At 45.1% G+C, this 27,026-nt stretch overlaps 1 protein-coding gene across 1 annotated transcript; it reads right to left on the bottom strand.

Annotated features, from left to right (window-relative positions):
- Positions 1 to 1,015: 1,015 nt before the first annotated feature.
- Positions 1,016 to 26,321, bottom strand: LOC148149852 (uncharacterized). The gene is made up of 2 exons (XM_087988507.1): positions 25,893 to 26,321; positions 1,016 to 5,375 (listed from the first exon to the last, which is right to left on the bottom strand). Exon 2 carries the CDS (start codon positions 5,277 to 5,279, stop codon positions 1,914 to 1,916), a length of 3,366 nt encoding a protein of 1,121 aa, XP_087844633.1. The 5' UTR covers positions 5,280 to 5,375; positions 25,893 to 26,321; the 3' UTR covers positions 1,016 to 1,913.
- Positions 26,322 to 27,026: the final 705 nt, after the last annotated feature.

Here is a 27,026-nt window from a genome sequence, read left to right as displayed (position 1 = left end):
CTGATGAAGGCGGCATTTGGCATGCTTGCCTTCATTGGTCAGAACTTGGTCAGAGTATAGGAGTTGGGATGCCATGTTGCAGCTGTACAGGACATTGGTGTAGCCACGTTTGGAATCTGTGGACAATTCTGGTCGCCCTTCTACAGTCGTTGTTAAACTTGAAGAGGGTTCAGAAAAGACTTACAAGGATGTTGCCAGGACTGGAAGGTTTGAGTTATAGGGAGAAGCTAAATAGACTGAGACTTTTTTCCCTGGAGCATTGGAGGCTGAGGGGGTCTTAATCAAGAAGGATATGAATAAGGTGAATAGCCAAGGTCTTTTCCGAGGTTGGGGGACTCCAAAACTAGAGGACTTAGGTTTAAGGTGAGAGGGGAACTTTTTCACAAATGAGGGTGGGGCATATATGGAATGAGTTGCCAGACAAAGCGATGGAGGTGGGTAAAAAGAACATTTAAAAGGCATCTGGATGGGTACATGAATAGGAAGGGTTCAGAGCGATATGGGCCAAGTGCTGGCAAATGGGACTAGGTCCGATCGAGATGTCAGGTCAGTGCGGTGCAATGTCTTTGTCACATCTTCAAAACATCAATCAATTTAGTGAGACACTCACAAAGCCATGCTGACTATCCCTAATCAGTCCTTGCCTTTCCAAATGCATGTAAATCCTGGGTCTCAGAATCCCCTCTAATAAATTAACCACCACTGACATAAGGCTCAAAACCGAGAGGCCTGAATAAAGTTTAAATTTATTTAAATAGAGGCCTGAATTTAAATTAACTCTTGCGATGAGGGCATCATGGGTTAGGCCAGCATTTATATTCCAAAACTATATTGCCCAGAGGGCAGTTGAGAATCAACCACATTGCTGTGGGTCTGGAGTCACACGTAGGCCAGACCAGGTAAGGATGGCAGATTTCCTTCCCTAAAGGATATTAGTGACCCAGATGGGTTTTTACAACAATCAGCAACAATTTCATGGTTATCACTGGACTCTTAATTCCAGATTTTTATTGGATCCAAATTCCATCATTTGCTGAAGTGGGGCAAATAGAACCAGGTCCCCTGAATATGACCTCTTTCTGGACTTACAGTCTCATGGTAATACCACCAGGCCATTGCCTCTCCTTGATGTGGAGAAGATGTTTCCACTAGTGGGAGAGACAAGGACTCAAGGGCACAGCCTCAGAGTGAAAGGATGAGAGCTGAGATGAGAAGGAATTTCTTCAGCCAAAGGCTATTAAACTGTGGAACTCATTACCACAGAGAGCCGTGAAGGGCAAGTATTTGAATGCATTTGAGACAGAGATAAATAGGTTCTTGATTAGTATGGGGATCAAGGGCCATAGGGGGAAGGCAGGAGAATAGGGCCGAGAAACATATGAATGATGGAATGATGGAACTGATTCAATGGACCAAATGACCCAATTCAGCTTCTATATCTTATAAGTCAAGATGAACCAACCTCTCTTCACTTGAAGAACACAATACCAAAAATGCTGACACCACATTGTCCTTTCTGTCTGCCACCAACAAAATCTTTTGTTCTGATGATCTCACCAGCTCCTCACTTGGGTTCAAGTTATAAATGTGCATCTAAAGCAACACTGAGCAGGACCTCCCCCAATCAGATCGTCTGTTCTACTCATATTTATTAAAGTAGGATTGTTGGCCAGGATCCTGGGAAAACCCCTTTGACTGCCATCTGCCAGACAGAGTAAAAAAAGATTCAGAATGTGAAATAAAAAGGTTACCAAGATCAATGCAATAGGAATAGTTCAAAAACATTCAGAATTAGGCATAATTTTTTTAAAAACTACATTAATAATTTTGATTTTGATGGGAGGCTACAGGGGTAGATCTGTGTGGTCAATTTATACTGATTCAGTGAGTATTTGTCAATTGGTGAATTTACTCTATTGGTAATGAAACACCTTGATACAATTGTGCATGCTGTCCACCACAGCAATGTGCCCATCTTGGACAAGCCCAAGGCCCCGAGGGCTGCTGAGTCCACTCTCTACAACAATGCTGGCAGGACCTAATCGAGAGAACAGGATGATTGAGTGCTTGTGTCTCCAGTCTGCCACCAATACATTGTCTTGCTCATCGATGCAGACACCCCATGGGTTTGAAAGCTCAGTGGTCAAACTGGATTTGGTGCTGCCCAGGACACGAAGAACCTGTAAGTCTCTGTCCAGAACCTTCACACAGCAACCACCATCAAAACCTCTCTCTGAGACAGCAACATGCTCTGAGCTATTGATGCTGATAAAATAAGGCTTATTAAAGCCAGATGCGACCTTGCTGTCCAGCTTTTGTGCAGTTTGTGGGTCCAGTGTCAAGACTGAAATGGTTCCTTGCTTTGTGTCAGTGATGAGGAACTGGTCAGACATGTTGACAGTGATGCCCCGTGGGTTTTGGAAGTCCTCAGTGATGATGCTAAGGAGTTTTCCATGCTTGCTGTAAATATCCAATGATTTATTGGAGATGTTGCTCAGGGCAAGCAGGCCCTGGCTACTCACTGAAATGTCAAAGTAAGTGCCGCGCTCTAATCGAATTTGTTGGGTGACATTGCCTTTTCTGTCCATGGCCTTCAGCCTCTTGTTCCCATAGTCCACCACATACATGGTACCTTGGGGAGTAGTGTGGATACCATAAGGAAGGTTCAGATCTGTTTGACCACAACCAAACTTTCCAAACTGTTCAACAAGGACATTTTTGAAGAAATGAGCTCCTCGCTGGACTTGGCAGCTCAGGTTGGCCTCACTTTTGCTCCAAGCTTTTGAAGCAGCGAGGGATGAATGAGATTTCTCTCTTCGATAATGGTCATTGGCTTTCATCCATGCAGCCACCTTAGCAGAGGCCCCACTGTCAGAAATAAAGCTGAATTGTGACATTGGAGATAGTGAGATCTTCCCATCTCCTCGAATTGAGTCTTCAGGTTTCCTAGTCACTTTTGGCTGAAACTGTGACCTGTGAACTCTGAACTCTGAGGAATTGATACGCGACATTCTATGGTGACTTGGAGACTTAATCTTATCTACAGAAAAGGATGGACGTTCTTTAGAGTTTGGAAATGAGCCACTGTTTAAATTTGTTCTCAGTCTTCTAGCTGGAATCGGGGACCCCCCTCTCGAATTCCTGATTTGAGATGAGCCTTTCTCATTAGTCTCACATCCAACAGTTTTGGTAAAATGAGACTGGTATTTCCCTTTTGAGTGATGCTGCAGTAATCTTGATGCTGACCGAGGTTTCAAAGCCCTGCTGGGCATTTTCTTCCTCTCTTCAAAGCTTCGAGATGAATTGACCAGGAAGGTACTGGAAGAGTCCAGGCTTTCAGTGGATGAGAAACTCCTTTGTGAAAGATGTTCAAGCTTATTTTGTTCGGGATCATTGAAAGTCCTGAGATCCGGGATTATAGGTCTGTCATTTGCAGATAGATCCAGACAGCTTTTACTGAAGCTCATCTTAAATCTTCTGTTCATTTTGGGGGTCTCAGTGTCACTTGCTGCAATATTCCTCCAGTCATTCTTGCTTGGTGCTTTGCTGATTGAGTTCATTGATGACCAATGTGACACTTTAAGACTACCCCTTTGCAATGCAGAAGGCACATGACTGGCTTTGATGGCTTGTGCTCTGCAGAGCTCAGGACCGTTTTCCTTGGTCTGGTTCATTGCTTTCATGTTCATCCCAATAGGATGTTCAATAAAGGTGAGATCTTCCGCATCGTCATCAAAGATAAAAGCTGCAGTCACTCTGTAAAGTGAATCATGATCAGTTGGTTGGGAAGTTTCTGTCTGAGATGAATCAACTGTTGAGTCAGCTTCAAGACACTCCTGTTGTTTGGTGGGGTTTGATTGATTTGCTTCATTTCTGTACATCACAGCCCTGTGAAATTGTGAGACAGAGTTGTGGAGATCACTAAAGGGTACACAAGTCTTTCGATGGATCTGTGTTGATGAGACTTCATGGCTGTTAGTTGGAGAAGTGATAGTTTGAGAAGCCAGTGCAGGTTCAATATGATTTCTCATCACTGAGTAGTTACTATTAATTTGCTGCTGATCCCTTTGAGTCTGTAAAGTATAAGGAGAGGTCACAGATGAATGTGAGGATTCCTCAGCCAAAGATGCTACTCCTAGTTCATTCCTATTTTGACTAGACAGACTTGAACTTTGTACACCAGGGGACTGACAGCTCATGGAGTCATGAATATCTATGTTTTGAATCATTGAGGGATCTCTGTTCACTCTCTCTTTCAGCATGTCTAATTTCTCCAGTTCATTTGGTGAAATCAGAGAAACACATTCACCATCCAGCCATGAGGCTGAACTATTCCCCTTTTCACACTTTATGTAATCTTCACCTCCAGGATTTTCCCTCTGCATTGGACTACAGTTCACTGTGTTTGGAAATGGAGTTGTTTGATGGTCAGCAACCTTCAGAGGAATCTTATTTCCTGAGGCTAGCATGTTGCTGCAAAGCTGGGAGCTCTTGTGAAGCATCATCTCTTTGTTCACTATTTCTCCATCAGTCCCTTTCCAGTTCACTTCACCCTCCATGCCGTCCTGTAAGGAGAAACCTAAACCATCTTGAACATTTGAAGGATTTTCTGACAGAGTATAGTTTTGACTAATGCTGCTGCAGTCTGGATTTTGCCAAGAGACTGCACTATATGTAGTACACTCTGCGCTGTCACTTAAAGTTGCATTCCCTGCCTCAACTTTATGTTGCACCACTGAGTTACCTTGCTGCTGTCCAAGAATCACCGGACTCCAAACCTCACCACTTTGGCATAAAGAGAAGGAGAATTGAATTGATTGTTCCTCTGATACTATCTCTCCAAGTTTCAGGCCCTGATGGAGCCTTGGAACAAACTGAGGCTTCTTCAATGTGATATTGAAGCTCTTGTCTTTGGAGAACAACTTGGCTATTTGTTTCTGAATCTCTCTGCCATCTGTGTGCTTGCCTTCAGAATTTATCAATGTCTGAAGTTCAGAGCAAAGCAGTAAAATCTGCTCTTGTCTCTGGTCAATTTTGGATATTCCTTCTTGGAGGCTTATTTGGTTAGAATCCTGTAGGATTGTTAGCTGTCTTTTCAGTTCACACTGTTCTTCCTCTATTTTGTTCAGGAAGACTTGTTCTTGTTGAAGAATTAACAGCCGAACACATTCAGAGGAATTGTAGACCTTTTCATGTTCCTTGATATTGTTAGATCTGAGGTCTTCAAGCCTCTGATAGTCTTTTTGAAGCTTGGTCAACAGGTTTACACATTCCTCCATTGCTGTCTTATTGTGATGTGTATGATAATGAGATGAGATTGAGTGTTTCCTTAATTTGTGAAGATCAAGTTCGTCCACTTTCGGCTCAATTCTTACCTATAGGAAAACAGTCAACTCATTAAATGTGCTCTTACATTGTCCATATAGTCATTGAGTCACAGAGTCATTCAGCATGAAAACAGACCAATTAATACATGCTGACCATGTTCTCAAACTAAACTAGCCCTACTTGCCTGCACCTGGCCCATATCTCTCCAAATCCTTCCTATTCGTATATATCTCCAAATGTCTTAAATGTTATAACTGCCTCCACATCCACCACTTTTTCTTGCAGTTCATTCCACTCTGTGTAAAAAAGCTGTCCCTCATGTCCTTTTTAAATCCTTCTCCTCTCATCTTAAAAATCTGTCCCCTAGTTTTGAATGCCCCCATCTTAGGGATAAGACCTTTGCTATTATTGATGTCCCTCATGATTTTATAAAACGTCAATAAGGTCACCCCTCGAACCCCAATGCAAAAAGTCCCAGCCTATTTTTATAATATAAACCCTCCAGTCCTGGCAACATCTTGATAAATCTTTTTTGAACCCTCTGCAGTTTAATGATATCTTTCCTATAACAGGGCAACCAGATTGCACAAGTATTCCAGCAGGGGACTCACCAACATCCTGCACAACCTCAACATGCCGTCCAACTCCTTTACTCAAAGGTCTGAGCAATAAAGGCAAGTGCGCTGAATGCCTCCTTAACCAGCCTGTCTACCTGTGACACAAATTTCAAAGAATTATATACCTGAACCCCTATCTCTCTGTTCTATAGAGGGTTTAAAATAATGAGGGATACAGATAGAGTTAACGGGAGTTGTCTTTTCCCTAGGATGAGGGATTTCAAGATGCGGGATTACATTTTTAAGGTGAAAGGAGAGAGATTTTAAAAAGACATGAGAGGCAATTGTTTTACACGGACAGTGAGTCATGTGTTGAATGAGAAAGTGGTGGATGTGTGTACAATTACAATTTTTATAAGATGTTTGGATAGATATGAATAGGAAAGGTTTTCAGGGATATTGGCCAGGAGCAGGCAGGTGGGACTAGTTTAGTTTGGGATTATGTTCAACCTGGATTAGGTCTGTTTCCATGCCGTGAGTGTGGAGCTGGAAAAGCACAGCGGGTCAGGCAGCATCCGAGGAGCAGGTGAATCGATGTTTTGGGCATAAGCTTTTCATCAGGATGCTGGCAAATGGGACTAGATTAATTTAGGATATGTGGTCAGCATAAACAAGTTGGACTGAGTAGTCTGTTTCCATGCTGTACAGCTCTGTGACTGTATGACTATCCAGGGTCCTACCATTAATTGTATAAGTCTTGCCCTTGTTCTTGCAAGGAACTTTATACCAGCCCACTGGACACTAAAGGCCCTTGGGTGAGCACTCACGACAGTGGATCACTAGGGGCTAATACAGAAGCTGAGTCATCAGCACAGATCACCTAGCATAAAAGGTGAGAGTGGGACATTATCACAGGTTGAACTGAAGGAGCTTTTCATGGGTATAGGTTAGAATATAGCACTTTTTAAATGAAAAATTGTCTTCATGTCTTACCACTTAGCCTGGGCTTGCTGATATAGAGACCGAAAACAAACAGGTCGTAACCATAGACTTGAGTCTGGAGCACAAGACCCAAACACAAAGCAAACCTTCGATCAGAGTTCATTTCCTTTTAATTGCAAATTCTTCTCATAGTTTTCAGAGATCAAACAATGAAATGACTGCACAGGAACTGCAGGTGATCATCTCGTGTAACTGAAACCAAAGCCAGCATTGTGTTCTCTATGATTAAATTTAAATGACTGCTTTGTTCATAATGTTCACTGACAGAAAGGGAGGGCCACACAAGTGGAGATCGAGCAAGTCTGAAAGAGAAACATACAGATCCCTGAGGTAATTGGCTGAAATTATTGGCAACCTGATGTGTGCATCATTTGCGGGTCATTTGTGCTTTGTATTGTACCCACTGGTACAAGTTTATTGGAGGCAATGTGATACTGGTAATTGGTCACCTGAGTATTCATTGTCTTATAAAGGACAGCAGACAGCACTAGAATTCTGGAGGGTCCAAAAGAAAGTCTGGCTAAGAATTCCATTGCAAAAGCAGTTATGGAAGAAGAGGGAGACTTAGAGGACACTTCAGAATGGAGGTGTCCTAAACAGGAGCAATAATACACCAGATCCAGAACTGTGAGCATTCAGAAATGGAAGTGGAACCCATGAAAGAATACATTTAGCTCTCATATCTTTGAGATAAACACAGAGAATGCTGGAGAAACTTAGCAGGTCTGGCAGCTTCTGTAGAGAGAGAAAAATGAAGTTAACATTTCAAGACCCATACAAGTCTTCTTCAAAACTGAGAGTTGTTAGTAAATGGCTTTTTAAAATAATTTTGACATAGGCAGAGGAGAGCAAAGGGAACATAAAGTGTAGAGGCCACATGTTAAAAACAAAGGGGTTGTTAATGATGGAGAAAGTGGGGTTGAGGGGTAGGAGTGCAGAGTTGGAGAGACAGAATATATGAAAATTGGATGACAGACAGTATGCAATCAGGCTCTGAAACTACAGCTGTCAAGGTTCAAGTGGAAAATGAGGTATTGTTCCCTGGGCTTGCAGTATGGTTGTTGGAACATTGCAGCTGGGCCAGGTCAGAATTATTGGCGTGAGAGCAATATGGTTTATTGAAACGGCCAAGAACTGGAAAGGTCAGGGTCACTCCGGTGGACAAAGTGGAGGTGTTCAGCAAAATGGTTACCTAGTCTGCACTTCATCTCAGCAATGTAGAGGAGCCCACATCATGAGCAGTGAATGCAATAAACTAGATTGACTGAAGTGCAGGTAAATCGCTGCTTTACCTGAAAGCTATGTCTCGGACCTTGGATGCTGAGGAAGGAGGAGATAAACAGACAGGTGTAAGAATGGAGAGAGGAATAGGTGTCTGGTGATGACATCCTATTTGAGGTATTGGAAAATTACGGCTAATGATCTTTTGAATGTGTATGCTCGTGGGCTGGTAAGTGAGGACAAGGGAGATCCTATCGCTGTTGCAGAAGGGAAAAGAGGTGGTGAGAGCAAACATGTGGGAGATTGATCAGACCTGGCTGAGGGTGCTGTTAACCTTGATGGTGGGGAATCAGTGGTTGAGGAAAAAGGTGGATATTTTGGAGCTGGTATCATTGGATGTATCAGAGATGGAGAACCTGGAATAATGGAATAGAATCTTTTAAGGAAGTGGGGTGTGAGAATGTATAGTCAAGGTAACTGTGAGTTGATAGATTTGTATTGGATATTGGTGACCAGGCTATCTCCAGAAATGGAAACAGAGAGTCAAGGAAGTGAAGGGAGGAGTCAGAGATGGACCAGGTAATGGTGAGAGTTGGAAGCAAAGTTGATGCGTGTTTCCAAATCTGGATGAGACAGGGAAGCATGTTATCAATATACCAGAGAAAGAGATGTGGATGGGGGCTGGAGTAGGACTGGAACAAAGAATGTTCCATGTACCTGACAAAGAGGCAGACAGAACTGGAGCCCACGCGCGTACCCTGGCTACCCTTTTAATGTGAAGGAAGTGAGAGGAGTTAAAAGAGAAGTTGTTCAGAGTGAGGACGAGCCCAGGCAGGCAGAAGAGGGTAATAGTGGATGGGAACAGTTCAGGCCTTTCTTCCAGGACAAAGTGGACAGCCTTAAGACCACTCTGATGGGGAATGGACATGTAAAGGGGTTATGAAGGTGTAGGAGCAGGGGGAAACAATATGTCTGGGAAATTCCAATTGTGGTTTTCTTCCTTGAGAAAAGGCCTGAATCACCCCCATCCACCATCACTAGCAGCTATTCATTCCTCCAGACTGATTTTTACCTATTTGTTTGTCTGCCCATCTATTTTTGTCTCTCTCTGCGCTCCATCTGGGCGTCTGCAATCTCTTCCAGTTCTTCTGGTAAGATGGCAGTGGAGTAGGGCTTCTGAGCCCAGGGCTCGTTCCCTCTGTCCGTGTTTCTTTTCATTTTATTTTCTTTGTTTCTCTCCCTTGTGTTTTTTCTTTCTTTTTTCTTCCCCTTTTACTTACCTTTTATCGAAGAGCTCATTTGCAGTGACGGCATTGGCAGCGGTGAGTGAGCAAGTCGTGGATTCGTGGTGGGTTTGGGTTTCCGGCAGCTTCTGCATCAACGAGGTGGTCCTAGTGCTGACTCATGGCTGCTGCAGTGGAGGTGAGTTTGAGATCCTGCTCACGTTTGTGTCCAGCGCAGATTCATGGAGCTGGTGCAGAGGCGAGTATGAGACCGCACATCATCGGCAGCAGCTGGTGAGGTGAGGTGGGCCTGAAGCAGACTCAAGGTGGTGGCAGCATTGGGTTTGGGGGGTTTCTCCTGCTCCTTGGATGCTGCCTGACCTACTTTTCCAGCAACACACTCTCGACTCTGATCTCCAGCGTCTGCAGACCTCACTTTCTTCCAGCATTGAGTTTGGGCTGGTGCAGTACCTGGCGACATCGGTGGCCTCTGAATTGGCAAAGTCCAGCAAGGACTGATGGTGGCGAGGGTATCAGTGGAGGCAAGATGACACCGATGACCTTTGTTCCAAGGGCAGAGGCAAAGAGGGGTCCAGTCTGACCACAAAGCCCATGGGTCATGGTGGAGCACTTAAGGAGGACTGTCAAGTTGAATACCTTTTTTCTATTTCTTTATTTTTCTGCCTTTATATACTATGCTCTGATTTCTTTTTCTGCGCATTAAGATGGTGCCTGAGAGTTTCAACACTATACAACACTTTTCACTGCACATTGTGTCAAAATACACATGACAATAAATAAATAAAAATTTCCACCTCCCTCCCCCTCCCCATCTTCAGCATATATATGCCAGCATTTGTCTAGCTACTATCAGTTCTGAAGAAAGATTATGTAGTGATTGGAACAAGATCAGCCAGGTGGATCGCATAGAATATGAGGTCCCTGGTTGGCACTGTTAATTTAGTCTGGTTAATTTATATCTGGCTAACAGATATAAACAGGTGTGTCAGACGTTCTGCTCACTCTAGAGCTGACTTTCAGCGAGCTGGGTCAGTGTTATGTACTATGCACATAGAACTAAAGGTTGAGTTGGCAACAGGATACCAGCCTTTGTGGAGTTATTTCAGGTTACTGGACCTAAAACGTCACCTCTGTTTTCTCTTGAACAGATGCTGCCAGATCTGCTGAGGTTTGCCAGTAATTTCTGTTCTTGTTTCTGACTTCCAACATCCACAGTTCTTTGTTTTTTTCCAATGTAACCTCCCTATTCCTATCATCTATGCCTTAACTGAAAGAGGTAAATGTCCCATTGGCCTTCTTAACTACCTCCATTAACTTGATCTGCCACCTTCATGGATCCGTGGACAAGACCCCAAGATCCCTCTGTCCGACTGACCTTCCTAGTATCCTGCCATTCACCGACTACGCCCTCATTTTGTTCCTTCATCCAAAGTCCATCATTTCACACTGAACATATTGCTCCAGGAAAATATCTCAAATACACTCTGAGCTTTTCCCCATGGCTCAGAGTCATAGAGTCATAGAGATGTACAGCAAGGAAACAGACCCTTCGGTCCAACCTGTCCATGCCAACCAGCTATCCCAACCCAATCTAGTCCTACCTGCCAGCACCCGGCCCATATCCCTCCAAACCCTGCCTATTCATATACCCATCCAAATGCCTCTTTAATGTTGCAATTGTACCAGCCTCCACCACATCCTTTAGCAGCTCATTCCATACACATACCACCCTCTGCGTGAAAAAGTTGCCCCTTAGGTCTCTTTTATATCTTTCCCCTCTCACCCTAAATCCATGCCTTCTAGTTCTGGACTCCCCAACCCCAGGGAAAAGACTCTATTTATCCTTTCCATGCCCCTCATAATTTTGTAAACCTCTGTAAGGTCACCCCTCAGCCTCCGACGCTCCAGGGAAAACAGCCCCAGCTTGTTCAGCCTCTCTCTATAGCTCAAATCCTCCAACCCTGGCAACATCCTTGTAAATCTTTTCTGAACCCTTTTAGTTTCACAAAATCTTTCCAATAGGAAGGAGATCAGAATTGCATGCAATATTCCAACAGTGGCCTAACCAATGTCCTGTACAGCCGCAACATGACCTCCCAACTCCTGTACTCAATACTCTGACCAATAAAGGAAAGTATACCAAACACCTTCTTCGTTATCCTATCTACCTGCAACTCCACTTTCAAGGAGCTATGAACCGGCACTCAAAGGTGTCTTTATTCAGCAACACTCCCTAGGACCTTACCATTAAGGAGTCGTACCTGAGGACTGGAGAGAGGCAAATGTAATTCTCTATTTCTTCAAGAAAGGAAATAGAGAAATCCCCGGCAATTACAGACCAGAAAGTCTCACGTCTGTCGTCTGCAAGGTGTTAGAAAGGATTCTGAGGAATAGGATTTATGACCATCTGGAAGAGCATGGCTTGATTAAATGCAGTCAACACGGCTTTGTGAGGGGCAGGTCATGCCTCACACACCTTATTGAGTTCTTTGAGGATGTGACTAGAAAAGTTGATGAGGGTCGAGCTGTGGATGTGGTGTATATGGACTTCAGCAAGGCATTTGATAAGGTTCCCCATGGTAGGCTCATTCAGAAGGTCAGGAGGAATGGGATTCAGGGGAACTCAGCTGTCTGGATATAGAATTGGCTGGCCAACAGAAGACAGCTTGTGGTAGTAGAAGGAAAATATTCTGCCCGGAAGTCTGTGGTGAGTGGTGTTCCACAGGGATCTGTCCTTGGGCCTCTATTGTGTGTAATTTTTATTAATGACTTGGATGAGGGGATTGAAGAATGGGTCAGCAGGTTTGCAGATGACACAAAGGTTGGAGGTGTTGTTGACAGTATAGAGGGCTGTTGTAGGCTGCAGCGGGACATTGACAGGATGCAGAGATGGGCTGAGAGGTGGCAGATGGAGTTCAACCTGGATAAATGCGAGGTGATGCATTTTGGAAGGTCGAATTTGAAAGCTGAGTACAGGATTAAGGATAGGATTCTTGGCAGTGTGGAGGAACAGAGGGATCTTGGTGTGCAGGTACATAGATGCCTTAAAATGGCCACCCAAGTGGATAGGGTTGTTAAGAAAGCATATGGTGTTTTGGCTTTCATTAACAGGGGGATTGAGTTTAAGAGTCGTGAGATCTTGTTGCAGCTCTATAAAACTTTGGTTAGACTGCACTTGGAATACTGCGTCCAGTTCTGGTCGCCCTATTATAAGAAAGATGTGGATGCTTTGGAGAGGGTTCAGAGGAGGTTTACCAGGATGCTGCCTGGACTGGAGGGCTTATCTTGTGAGGAGAGGTTGACTGAGCTCGGACTTTTTTCATTGCAGAAAAGGAAGAGGAGAGGGGACCTAATTGAGGTATACAAGATAATGAGAGGCATAGATAGAGTCGATAGCCCGAGACTATTTCCCAGGGCAGAAATGGTTAACACGAGGGGTCATAGTTTTAAGCTGGTTGGAGGAAAGTATAGAGGGGATGTCAGAGGTGGGTTCTTTACACAGAGTTGTGCGAGCATGGAATGCGTTGCCAGCAGCAGTTGTGGAGGCAGGGTCACTGGGGACATTTAAGAGACTCCTGGACATGCATATGGTCACAGAAATTTGAGGGTGCATACATGAGGATCAGTGGTCGGCACAACATCATGGGCTGAAGGGCCTGTTCTGTGCTGTACTGTTCTATGTTCTATTAAGTGTATATGTCCTGCTAAGATTTGCTTTCCCAAAATGCAGTAGCTCGCATTTAACTGAATTAAACTCCATCTGCCACTTCTTAGCCCATTGGCCCATCTGGTCCAGATCCTGTTATAATCTCAGGTTACCCTCTTTGCTGTCCACTACACCTCCAACTTTGGTGTCATCTGCAAACTTACTAACTGTACCTATTATGCTCGCATCCAAATCATTTATGTAAATGACAAAAAGTAGAGGACCCAGCACTGATCCTTGTGGCACTCCACTGGTCACAGGCCTCCAGTCTGAAAAACAACCCTCCACCACCACCCTCTGTTTTCTACCTTTGAGCCAGTTCTGTATCCAAATGGCTAGTTCTCCCTGTATTCCATGTGATCTAACCTTGCTAATCAGTCTCCCATGGGGAACCTTGTCGAACGCCTTATTGAAGTCTATATAGATCACATCTACTGCTCTGCCCTCATCAATCTTCTTTGTTAGTTCTTCAAAAAACTCAATCAAGTTTGTGAGACATGATTTCCCATGCACAAAGCCATGTTGACTACCCCTAATCAGTCCTTGCCTTTCCAAATACATGTACATCCTGTCCCTCAGGATTCCCTCCAACAACTTGCCCACCACCGAGGTCAGGCTCACTGGTCTATAGTTCCCTGGCTTGTCTTTACTGCCCTTCTTAAACAGTGGCACCACGTTTGCCAACCTCCAGTCTTCCGGCACCTCACCTGTGACTATCGATGATACAAATATCTCAGCAAGAGGCCCAACAATCACTTCTCTAGCTTCCCAGAGTTCTCAGGTAACCTGATCAGGTCCTGGGGATCTATCCACCTTTAACCGTTTCAAGACATCCAGCACTTCCTCTGCTGTAAGCTGGACATTTTGCAAGATGTCACCATCTATTTCCCTACAGTCTATATCTTCCATATCCTTTTCCACCGTAAATACTGATGCAAAATATTCATTTAGTATCTCCCCCATTTTTTGTGGCTCCACACAAAGGCTGCCTTGCTGATTTTGAAGGGGCCCTGTTCTCTCCCTTGTTACCCTTTTGCCCTTAGTATATTTGTAAAAACCCTCTGCATTCTCCTTAATTCTATTTGCCAAAGCTGTCTCATGTCCCCTTTTTGCCCTCCTTATTTCCCTCTTAAGTATACTCCTACTTCCTTTATACTCTAAGGATTTACTCAATCTATCCTGTCTATACCTGACATATGCTTCCTTCTTTTTCTTAACCAAACCTTCAATTTCTTTCGTCATCCAGCATTCCCTATACCTACCAGCTTTCCCTTTCACCCTGACAGGAATATACTTTGTCTGGATTCTTGTTATCTCATTTCTGAAGGCTTCCCATTTTCCAGCCGTCCCTTTACCTGCGAACATCTGCCTCCAATCGGCTTTCGAAAGTTCTTGCCTAATATCGTCAAAATGGGCCTTTCTCCAATTTAGAACTTCAACTTTTAAATCTGGTCTATTCTTTTCCATCACGATTTTAAAACAAATAGAATGATGGTCGCTGGCCCCAAAGTGCTCCCCTACTGACACCTCAGTCACCTGCCCTGCCTTATTTCCCAAGAGTAGGTCTAGTTTTGCACCTTCTCTAGTAGGTACATCCACATACTGAATCAGAAAATTGTCTTGTACACACTTCACAAATTCCTCTCCATCTAAGCCTTTAACACTATGGCAGTCCCAGTCGATGTTTGGAAAGTTAAAATCCCCTCCCATAACTACCCTATTATTCTTACAGTTAGCTGAGATCTCCTTACAAGTTTGTTTCTCAATTTCCCTCTGACTATTGGGGAGGTCTATAATACAATCCCAATAAGGTAATCAACTCTTTCTTATTTCTCAGTTCCACCCAAATAACTTCCCTGGATGTATTTCTGGGAATATCCTCCCTCATCACAGCTATAATGCTATCCCTTATCAAAAAGGCCACTCCCCCCTCCTCTCTTGCCTCCCTTTCTATCCTTCCTGTAGCATTGGTATCCTGGAATATTAAGCTGCCAGTCCTGCCCATCCCTGAGCCATGTTTCCGTAATTGCTATGATATCCCAGTCCCATGTTCCTAACCATGCCCTGAGTTCATCTGCCTTCCCTGTTAGGCCCCTTGCATTGAAATAAATGCAGTTTAAATTTATTAGTCCTACCTTGTCCTTGCCTGCCCTGTTTGATTCACTTCTGTTCTCAGCTGTACCAGTCTCAGTGAGGAAAGAGATTGATCTATCTCCCTGGGTCCCACCCCACCACCTTACTAGTTAAATCCTCCCAAGCAGTTCTAGCAAATTTCCCTGCCAGTATATTAGTCCCCTTCCAATTTAGGTGCAATCTGTCCTTCTTGTACAGGTCACTTCTACCCAAAAAGAGATTCGAATGATCCAAAAATGTGAATTTTTCTCCCATACACCAGCTCCTCAGCCATGCATTCATCTGCTCTATCCTCCTATTCCTGCCCTCACTAGCTCGTAGCACCAGGGGTAATCCAGACATTACTACCCTTGAGGACCTCCTTTTTAAATTCCTGCCTAACTCTCTAATCTCCTTTCAGAACCTCAACCTTTTCCCTTCCTATGTCATTCGTTCCAATGTGGGCAATGACCTCCTGCTGGCCCCTCTCCCCCGTGAGAACATTCTGCACCCTCTGAGACATCCTTGTTCCTGGCACCAGGGAAACAACACACCATTCTGCTTTTTCTCTGCTGGCCACAGAAACGTCTGTCTGTACCTCCGACTACAGAATCCCCTAACACAATTGATCTCTTGGAAACTGACGTACCCCTCGTTGCATTCCAGCCAGTCTCAATAACAGAAACTTGGCTGTTCGTGCTCTTCTACTAATCTGACTATCCCAATCTGCATGAAGATTAAAGTCACCCATAATTACTGAAGTCTTTTTTACATGTCCACTGTAGTGATTGGTACCAATTGGATCTTGTTGACTATGAGATCGTTGATTGGGGTTATTAACACAGTCCAGTCAGGAAAGCCCTGGCTGACCAATAAAACCAGGAGAAACAAGAAAAAAAAACCCAGGAGATTAGAATCTCCTCCGTTCAGGTGAGTGATTCTGAGCTGGCTGGCCACAGCCAGTGTACTGTACACACGTAACGGGTGACTTGGTGATGGGATGTACTTACTTCAGTAGACATTAAAGCCTTCCAAGAGTGTTGGTAAGGAATATTACAACCCCAAGCCTCCTCTAATTCTGACATGCTATCCATTTTGTTTAGCTTTTAGAGAACCAGGAGGATCCAGATCAGGATTTTTGACAAGTTGTGATAACTGGCAGAGGCATGTGATGTTGGATTAACCCTGAATGAGACGCTGAGGGACCACTTGTTTTGTGGGATTAATGACATGACCATACAGAAGCTCCTATTAGCTGAAGCCCAACTGGACTTCAAACAGGCACTACAACTGGCTCTATCATTAGAAAATACATAACGTGGAGCATGGGGACCTGGTTATGGACGAGGCCAGACCATTCAAAACATTAAGCAGGCAGCCCAGACCATAACTTTGCAATTTGATTTGGTAGGTGTACAGTGAAAATTACCCGGAATAAGTTAGCGAGGTTGACTACCCCGGTTTTAAAAGTCAAAAAACTTTATTCACAAAATTACATAATGAAACACAAAGAATAAAGAACCCCTACAGAACGCAATCTATCCAAAATAGACTTAATTTCGCTGTTCCGAATATATACAACAGCCCCAATAAGCAAACCCCCTTAAGAAACAGTTAAAAATGGAACAGATGCTTACAGGTTGAAGTTAGAAGGGCAGAGAGACAGACAGCCTGTTTCCACACAGCTGAATACCTAACTAGTTCTGGTCTGAACTGCTCAGCTAGAGAGCTGACCACTCCCCTTCCATTATACAGGTCACTTCTAAAACATGACCACTTTGGCCTTAAGTCTCATCTGTTTACATATAAACAAAAAAAGGCCTCTCAATAAACTTTATTCTCTGTACCAAACCAGACTAATCAGAGCTAGGTAAAAAGCAAATTACTGCGGATGCTGGAATCTGAAACCAAAAGAGAAAATGCTGGAAAATCTCAGCAGGTCTGGCAGCATCTGTAAGGAGAGAAAAGAGCTGATGTTTTGAGTCTAACTGACCCTTTTTCAAAGCTTTGACAAAGGGTCAGTTAGACTCGAAATGTCAGCTCTTTTCTCTCCTTTCAGATGCTGCCAGACCTGCTGAGATTTTCCAGCATTTTCTCTTTTGGTAATCAGAGCTGGGAGTGTTTTATTACCCCTCTGAAAAAAAACACAGGACACCGTATCCTTGAGAAAAGGAACAGCTTTTAGAAAAAAGGGGCCAGCTTAGTGGCAAGCTACAGGCCATTCCCCACCTGTCCAACTGAGCTTGGGGGTACACCACTTGAGTGTAGGCAATCTCAGAGTCTCACGCAGTGCATATCCTGAGCAGATGGACCTTCGGCCAGCCCACAGCAGCACCCCGCAACAAAGCCAAGCCTCGGCCAAGTGGCTCTTCAGGATCTGGGCCTGCAAGCCATTGTAGTTGCTGCTGGTAACCGGACCCGAGACAGCAAAGGACTCCTTTACTCAGGAGCGTGCATAGCCTAGAAGGTGCTCCTACATGTGGGTTAGAATAACTAAATTGCTTAGCGACATCCAAATTGGAACCAATTAAAATTAATAGATTAAAAAAAAACTCAGTTCCCATGGAGATCGATACTGGCGCAGCTGTACCTATGATTGCAGAATCTGTTTTTAAACAAGATTCACTTGGAACCAAGACCGTTAAGTTTGCATTAGACCTCAGCCAGACTGAGAACATTCACTGGGGAACCCTTGCAAATTAAGGGTACGACTTTGGTTCTGGTCTGCTATGAGAAACAGTTGCTACAGTTACCACTGATGGTAGTGAAAGACTTGGGCCCAAACCTATTGGGGTGGAATTGGTTGAGAAAGATTTAAATGGATTGGTTCAACATTTTCAATTAGAAAATGGTTGCCTGAGTGAAGTCCGGGGGAAATATTCAGGAGAATTTCAGAAAAGGCTTGGGACTATCAAAGGGGCCAAAGCCATTTTATATGTTGATCAGGAAAGAATTCCAAGATTTTGCAAGCCCCCTCTTATGTGCAAAGGTCAATCCAGAAATCAGGAGGCTGGAGAGCGAAGCAATCATCAATCCAATGCAGTCTGCGGAACGGGCAGCACCAGTCAAAGCGATAATGAAACCTAATGGGTCGGTTCGCCTTTGAGGGAATGTTAAGTAAATAGTAAATGGTAAACTACTTCTCACAGCTGGATAAATACCTGATCCCTCACATAGAGGGACCTATATGCAAAGTTGGTGGGGGTGGGGGTTGGGGGGGGGGGGGGGGGGGGGTGGGGGCCGGGAGAGGGGGATCTCCTTTGCAAAAGTGACATGAGCCACGTCCACCTGGAATTGCAACTGGTTGAGGAGTCCCAGAAGGATGCTACAATTAATACCCATTAGGGCTTATATCAATGTGCAATGCTGGCATTTGGGATATCATCAGCCAGTGTCCTTTTCCGCCAGACCATGGAGAACGTTTTACAAGGGCTACCCCAGGTTGCCATTTATCTGGATGATGTACTAATAACAGGGAAGACCAATAAAGAGCACTTGGAGAACCTGATCATAATACTTAAACATTGCTCCCAGGTGGGCAAATAACTTGGAGGGAAAAATGTGTGTTCCAGACACCCCAGGTGACCTACTTGGGTTACAGAGTTAACCAACCAGGTTACACCCACTGGAAGATAAATTGAAGGTGATCAAAGGAGCCCCAGCTCCCACATCTGTATTGGAGATTAGGTCTTTCCTTGGGTTAGTGAATTATTATGGGCGGCACAGTGGCACAGTGGTTAGCACTGCTGCCTCACAGCACCAGAGACCCGGGTTCAATTCCCGCCTCAGGCAACTGTCCATGTGGAAGTTTGCACATTCTCCCAGTGTCTGCGTGGGTTTCCTCCGGGTGCTCTGGTTTCCTCCCACAGTCCAAAAATGTGCTGGTTAGGTGAATTGGTCATGCTAAATTGGCTATAGTGAAGGGGTAAATGTAAAAGTTTACAAAATTATGATGGGCATGGATAGGATAAATAGACAAAGCCTTTACCTGGGGTTGGGGAGTCCAGAACTAGAGGGCATAGGTTTAGGGTGAGAGGGGAAAGATATAAAAGCGACCCAAGAGCCAACGATTTCACGCAGAGGGTAGTATGTGTATGGAATGAGCTGACAGAGGAAGTGGTGGAGGCCGGTACAATTGCAACATTTAAGAGGTATTTGGATGTGTGTATGAATAGGAAGGGTTTGGAGGGATATGGGCCAGGTGCTGGCAGGTGGGACTAGATTAGGTTGGGATATCTGGTCAGCATGGACGGGTTGGACTGAAGGGTCAGTTTCCATGCTGTACATCTCTATGACTCTATGACTTGCACCAGACAGAGACGATACCGCCAGTGGGGAAACCTCCCTCGGGTGGACACTGAGCCGCCACCTCCAGCCTTTTCAACCTGACTCCAAGGCCACCGTCTCCTCTCCTTCGGGTCTCCCCCCCCCCCTTAGCAACCACCAGCCCTGTGCTTCCTCCATTGCCGCTGGCTGGAAACCACGGCCTCACACAAATGGTTCCAGGGCCGAGGGACAAAGCAGGAGCAATGCTGTCTACTGCCCAGTCCTCGCACAACAGTTCCACCCCCTTCTGGAAACCCATCGCAGGAGCTAGACAACCAGATTCTCTACTGTTAAAACTTATCTCAACCGTTTTATATTTTAAAACGAGAAGCAGAAAGAAAGAAAATAAATGACAGAGGCAGAGCGGGAGCAAAGTTGCTGAGTTCACTGATGGGCAGTCTGTCTTAGAAAGAGAATTTCTGCAGGTAGTGACAGAGTCCATGTTAGAAACGAAAATCGCTTCTCAATAATCGCTCTAGACAAATTCAGGAAAACAAAGTTTTATTAACAAGTCAAGTCTGCAGAGTCGGGCACCCTTAAAGAAAAGGCGCCCTGTGGTTTACAAAGTCTCCCATTATATACAGCACAAGTCCCTCTTCTCCTTGGCTCCAACAAGCCATGAGGTTCACATTCTTAAAAACATCATTATTTTTATCACAAAGTCTGCAACAAAAGGCTCCAGAGTCTCCAAAGTTTGTTGTTTTTCTCACCCTGTAGTCTTATCAGTCAAAGGCTTTAATCTGAAACAGATGTCTCTCAAGTCGTTCCCCCATCCTGGAGTCTTATCAGTCAAGGACTCATCCTTCCCTCCTGTGTCATTGGTTTCATCAATCAAGGGCCTTTTTGTTTTTACTCTGCTCACAAATTGTCAGCATTCTGCACAATTTAAACTATTCTACTTTTGAGTATATAAAATGTTCTAGAAAAGAAACAAAAGTTTTGTCTTTTATTATAGACCTGTCCGTGGTCCAGGCACATCTTAAAGTTTAAACCGAAATTACCTCTCACAATTCCACCCTTTTCTTTCTTTAAGATGTGCCTGACCAAGATAAGCCTCCCCTCCCTCAAGGGCCTGGGAAATTCTTGGTTTTTCGCAGCAACATCACTTTAAGTTCCCGCGTCCCATGTTGTGGAACCACCACTGCCTGGAGTTGGGAAATATTTTTCTGAATTAAAAACTGAATACAGGGAGTTAGGCAGGGTAATACGAGAAGAAGAATCATGCCTCCCCCAACCACCAGCAACGCCGTGCGCCACCAGCTACCACCTAGGAGACCATCCCACCATCCGATGCCACTAAGAGGACGCCAAGATTGTACTGGCACATGGGCCAATCTCCGAATTCCATCGGAAATTTTCAAAACCGCTTTACCATTATCGTCAATTTCTAGACAGCAGTTTGTCAGGTTAAATTTCCCGCACACACCCCCCTCCGAGGCCAACAGATAATCCAAGGCAAGTCGGTTTTGATATATAGCAGCCCTCATCTGATCCTGCTGCTGAGCCAACAACTCTAGGGCTAGGGCAGTCCGGTTAGTAATGACCTCTACGACTGCTTGGAGCCTGATAATTCGATTTAGCATATAGATAGGAGTACGATATCCCCATGATCCGTCCTGTGCCCACGTAGCCGGCCCGTAGTATTCAATAATCCGGGCCGGTGGCCACTCATCCCCCCAATCACCGACTTGGATATCCCTTGGCGACCTACGCAGGGAGTCAAAGAGTTTAACTCCCAAATCATCGCCTTCCTCCCGGGGTAATAGGAAGAATTCAGGTCTTATTAGACCCAGGAAGCATACTCCAGCCCATCCCATGGGCAGTTTGGAATATGCCTGATTACCGCATATCCAAAATAGGCCATCTGGAGCAGGCCCTCCCTGCCTCACAACATCATCCCACAACTCCTTTACCCCAGGGACGCCCTCATAAGGACCAGGACCACTGCAATTCCAGTATTCGGATTGTTGACCCCGTGGCAGAGTCTGGACAGGATTATTCCAGCATTGATTCCCCTGATAACCACCGCTCCACACTCTTTTCATGCCATCGGAAGGGTCAGCACTTAGCTCGTAAGAGGAGGAATCAGAACGTAACCGAATGCAATTTTGATGATCTTGGTGTGCAATGTACCAAGCAATATTCTCAGGCCACCATACTCGCGTGGTTGCATCCAATATATTCTGACAGGGGCTAATCCCTACCTTCACGGTCCCCTTGCCTTCAATACAGAACTGGCCCTCAGGGCTGTTTGTCAGTCTCCACCCCTGGCTTTTTCTGTCGTTGTCATGAGTCCAAGTGGTTTGCAGCAATTCCCCCATGTCTAAGCTTTGACCAGTCCACGGCCATTGTTCCGACATATGCGGCCCCCCACAGACCCAGCAATTGCTAACATTTAAAACAGTGGCTATTCTAGAGGTGAGATCAATAAACAGGTTTTGTGTAACATCAGGGAGTTCAATCTGTCCTTCTTGTCCCAGTTTGTCGGACAAAAATTTTACTAAAGTGGTGTAACTTTCAATCCATATCCGGCAATACCCTACTAGTCCCAGGAATTGTCTGACTTCCTTCTTCGTCCTGGGTATTGGCATACCCGTAATTCCTGATATTCGTTCTGGCGTGATACGGCGGTGCCCCTTACTGACTTGATGGCCCAGATATTTTACTTCTCGCTCCACAAACTGGAGTTTTGTCCTGGAGACGCGTAGACCCTGTTTCCCCAGGAAGTTCAACAGGGCAACGGTGTCTGCTCGTACCTCCTCTTCTCTTGGTCCTGAGAGTAAGAGATCATCGACATATTGGAGCAATTGATTCTCCGCGTTACACTGAAATCCTCCTAAGATCTGCTCCAGTATTTGTCCAAACAAATTGGGTGACTCCGTGAATCCCTGCGGCAAGACCGTCCATCTTAACTGTCGCTTTCGTCCTGAGAAGGGATTCTCCCATTCAAAGGCAAAAAGGTTCCGACTTTCTTCGTCAAGGGGGCAACTCCAGAAAGCATCCTTCAGATCTATTACGCTGAACCATTCATGTTCGGGGGGAATTTTACTCATTAACGTGTAGGGATTAGGTACTACCGGGTATCTAGCCTGGACTACTTCATTCAACCCCCGCAAGTCTTGCACCAGCCTATATGTCCCGTCCGGCTTCCTCACAGGGAGTATTGGAGTATTGAAAGGGGACATGCATTCCTCCAGTAGTCCATCTGTGATTAATCTTTCTATCACAGGTTGTAACCCCTCCCGTCCTTCCATAGCAATCGGGTATTGTTTCCTTCTTACCGGGCCTCTTCCTGGTAACATGGTGATTTGGAGAGGTTTGATGTTTAGACCCCCTCTGTTCCCCTCTCGGTACCATACTTCCGGGTCTATTTGTTGATCATCTTCTTCGGTGAGGGCGAACATCCTTACCACCATTTCCCCGTTATTTGGTACCGTTCCGATCCCTAGTTTGACCTGCAAGTCTCTTCCTAACAAATTAAACCCCGCCGATGGCAGTAGAAGGAGGTCTCGTTTAGTAGTTCTGTTTTCATATCCAATTTCCACGTCCTCCACCACTGGGACTTGTAATTTCTGTCCTCCAATTCCAGATACCCCCATAACTTTTCCTCCTGCTCGGGTGCCGGGGGTATTTGGATTATACTTGATCTTTCGGCTCCCAAGTCCACCATAAATGTGATCTCCGATCCTTGGGGCCCTACTTTCAAGTTTACCAGGGGTTCCTGTCGATAGTCCTTTTGCCCCAAGGGTAGGAACCCCCGACCTCCCTAATCTTCCTCCATCAGGGCGTACAACCTCACCTCCCGCTTGTAGCGGGAGCACTCCCGTTTAAAATGTCCCTCTTCATTACAATAGTAACATCTGAGTGTCCTCTTCGTTTCCCTGTCGCGGTCTCGCGTTCCTCCACTCTTCCTTTGTTCCGGCCATGGTTCTCTTTTCCTCTGCTCTTGCCACGACTCTCCCCTTTCCTGTTTCTGCCACGGCTCTCCCTTTTCCTTTCTTCCAGCTGTCATTTGTTGCACCGTTTGCATCATTATCTTTGTCGCCTTCCTTTGCTTCTCATCGTCCCTTCTCACAAACACCTTTTGCGCCTCCCGTAGTAGTTCACTTAAAGATTTACTATCCCAATCATCCATTTTCTCTAACTTCTTTCGTATGTCCGGCCAGGCTTTTGATACAAACTCTACCCGTATGAGTTGTTGCCCCACGTCCGTCTCAGGGTCCACCCCAGCAAACTGCTGCAAATTCTTCCTAATCCTGTCTAGGAAGTCCGTAGGGGTTTCCTCCGGGTTTTGATGATTACCAAAGGCCTTGGTAAAATTGTGCCCCTTCGGGGCTGCGTGTCTTATTCCTTTTATCCAATATTCCCGCATGTCTCTCATGTTGCGCCGTCCTCCCTCCGTGTTCTTATCCCACTCGGGGTCGGTGAGGGGAAACTTCTGCTCCCCTCCTTCTCCCCCCTCTCTCTCCCAGACCAAGAGCGCAGCTTGTCGTATCATCTGACGCTCCTGGCTAGAGAACAATGTTTTCATGATGGAACACATCTCTTCCCACGTGTAAGTATTCGGACCCAGGAACTGATCCAATTGTTCAGCAAGTCCCATGGGGTCCTCTAGTAGACCCTTCATTTCCCTCCTGAAATTCCGTACTTCAATACTCGTCAAGGGTACGTTCACATATCCCGTCCTTCCCTCCTCGCCCCCCATGGGCACTTCCCGGAGTGGATTCATTCTTGCAATCGAGACAGGGTTTTGTCTGTGACCCTTTTCAGCTTGAGATCTGGTCTGTACCCCTGAGGTAGTTTGTGATTCCTCCCCATTTTCTTCCCCTTCCCCTGAATCGTCGTCACCCGAAGGAACATTCTGTGGGGCAGACGGGGTCACGTAGGGCGGCGGTAAGTGGTCTAAAGGGTCCCATTCTTTCTGCCCTTTCGAGTCTTTATTAGTCACCTGCATTTGGCAAGATATCGTAACCGGCAGCCAACAAAGGGCATAATCACTTTCTTCCAGATTAACATCAGGTTTTGAATTGACATATAAAATGAGGGCTTGCCGGACCCAGGTCTTCGTCAGTACCGAATCTAGGCCACCACACTGAGTCGCCCTGAATAGGTTTCTGGGACCACTTTTGACAGTATTTTACCATCTTCCTTTTAGATTTTCCCTTTCTTCCACCCTGATCCCAATTATTTAGCATTCTCCCTAACGGACTATCGTCAGGTACCCCGGGGTATGTGTCATTGTCCCTGTTTAAGCCTACCTTTCCCTTAATCGCCTTAGATCCCTTATTTCCCATTTCCGAGGACTTCGTATTTTCCCCGTGATAATCTATCACAATGTAGCCAATTCCCGGACCTTCAGTCCCGTGATCGCCCAGGTTCCTTTGCAGGCACCCCCGGTCTTTGGATTCCTGTGTCCTACGTCTCTGTGACACAAATCACAGGCACCCCGTAGGTACACGTTCCTCCTCAAACACGGTCTCTGCAAAATCCCTCACAGGCGAGCCCCGGTCTCTAGATTCCTGAGTCCCACGTCTCTGTAGAAAAAAATCCACAGGCACCCCGTAGGTACCCAGTCCTCCGGAAACACGGTCCCCGCAAGTTTTTTCTTACCTGGGTTCGGTGCACCGAAATTACTCGATCGTTAACCGTCCCCACTGCCTCGGGTACACCCCTCCTTTGTTTTCCTGAGCCTCCCGGATATCACTCGCTCAAGCCGCGCGGGGCGACAAGCAAGGAATCAGGGACTGCCGAACTCGGCAGGGTGCACCTTCTCCGATATCCTTCCTCAACTCCCCTTGCGGCCGGAGTGTTGATCCCGGATGACGAGCCCCCAAGTTGTTAGAAACGAAAATCGCTTCTCAATAATCGCTCTAGACAAATTCAGGAAAACAAAGTTTTATTAACAAGTCAAGTCTGCAGAGTCGGGCACCCTTAAAGAAAAGGCGCGCTGAGGCTTACAAAGTCTCCCATTATATACAGCACAAGTCCCTCCTCTCCTTGGCTCCAACAAGCCATGAGGTTCACATTCTTAAAAACATCATTATTTTTATCACAAAGTCTGCAACAAAAGGCTCCAGAGTCTCCAAAGTTTGTTGTTTTTCTCACCCTGTAGTCTTATCAGTCAAAGGCTTTAATCTGAAACAGATGTCTCTCAAGTCGTTCCCCCATCCTGGAGTCTTATCAGTCAAGGACTCATCCTTCCCTCCTGTGTCAATGGTTTCATCAATCAAGGGTCTGTTTGTTTTTACTCTGCTCACAAATTGTCAGCATTCTGCACAATTTAAACTATTCTACTTTTGAGTATATAAAATGTTCTAGAAAAGAAACAAAAGTTTTGTCTTTTATTATAGACCTGTCCGTGGTCCAGGCACATCTTAAAGTTTAAACCGAAATTACCTCTCAGTCCAGTTTCCAATCTCAAACTTCAGGACCTTGATTTTGTTTGGATAATCCAAAATTCAGATAATTGATGTCTGTTCTGTAAAGGGTGACTTGGTGACAGAATGCCAGACTCTGTGCAGTTATTTCACCCACATTGTTATGTTTGAAGAAGGGCTGAAGTGTTTAAAACAACAAAAGGTGTTTTTAAGGAGGTGCTCACTCTTTTAGGCAGCAGGATTAGATAGAACAGTTTCTCTCCAAAATGGCCCATGACATCATCATATGATCAGACTCTTAAAGCGACAGTCCACCATACTTTCACAAAAGCACAATGTCCCTCCCCCTTTACATTCCGAGGCTCCTGCAATGAAAACATTGACAACATTTGTAATCATGTATACATTTCACAGAAATGAAAGTGATCATTTACCATTGCACAGCCTTTGGGCGTGGCTTCTGCTTCGCAATATTTCTTGGTGTGCAGTAATGTGATATTTTTCAGTGCTGGAGTTCAGCACTGAATGGCGTTACCTCCTTTTCAACTTAACATTCCTACATTAACTGATCACGACCCAGGGCTGTCTGCCACCTTACTACTCCACTTCCACAGACCATACCTTACTCATTCTGAATGAAGTCAAAAACAAGTTGCACCACCATGCTGGTACATGGGGCAGTCACCAAATGATGTTGCCTGCAAGCGTGGCGAGCTTTAAAATGCTTGCTCAAATGCAAGTATTACAAAAAAGGCCAAGCTATGTTTATCTTAGACGATATACATACCTGTGCATAAATTAAAAATATCTCCTCAGCACTTCTAACAGGGTTTGAATACTTTCAGTTATGTGGCAAGTAATTAAGTTGAGGCAAATGAGCAATTTAATCACCATCATTGTCATGGTCACAATATGCCTCCTTCCAGGCAGGGGGTTTGTTTGCATATCCACATTACCTTCAGCTTGTTCAGTGATTGTCCCAATCATATTACTCCTCCAGTGTATAAGCTTTGCTAATGAATGGCTTCTTCTCTTCTGCATGGTCTGCATTCAACTCATCAAGCCTCTTGGCTGAATCACTGCTAGAAAACCCACAGAGACATGGGGAGAACGTGCAAACCACACAGACATTTGCCCGAGGCAAGAATTGAAC

This window comes from Chiloscyllium plagiosum, unplaced genomic scaffold (genome assembly GCF_037043375.1).
Source record: "Chiloscyllium plagiosum isolate Xiang-an unplaced genomic scaffold, Cpla_swu_hap1 HiC_scaffold_6, whole genome shotgun sequence".
Taxonomy (NCBI): Eukaryota; Metazoa; Chordata; class Chondrichthyes; order Orectolobiformes; family Hemiscylliidae; genus Chiloscyllium; species Chiloscyllium plagiosum.
The sequence above is the reverse complement of the archived record's forward strand: the minus strand, read 5'-3'. Positions and strand labels throughout refer to the sequence as shown.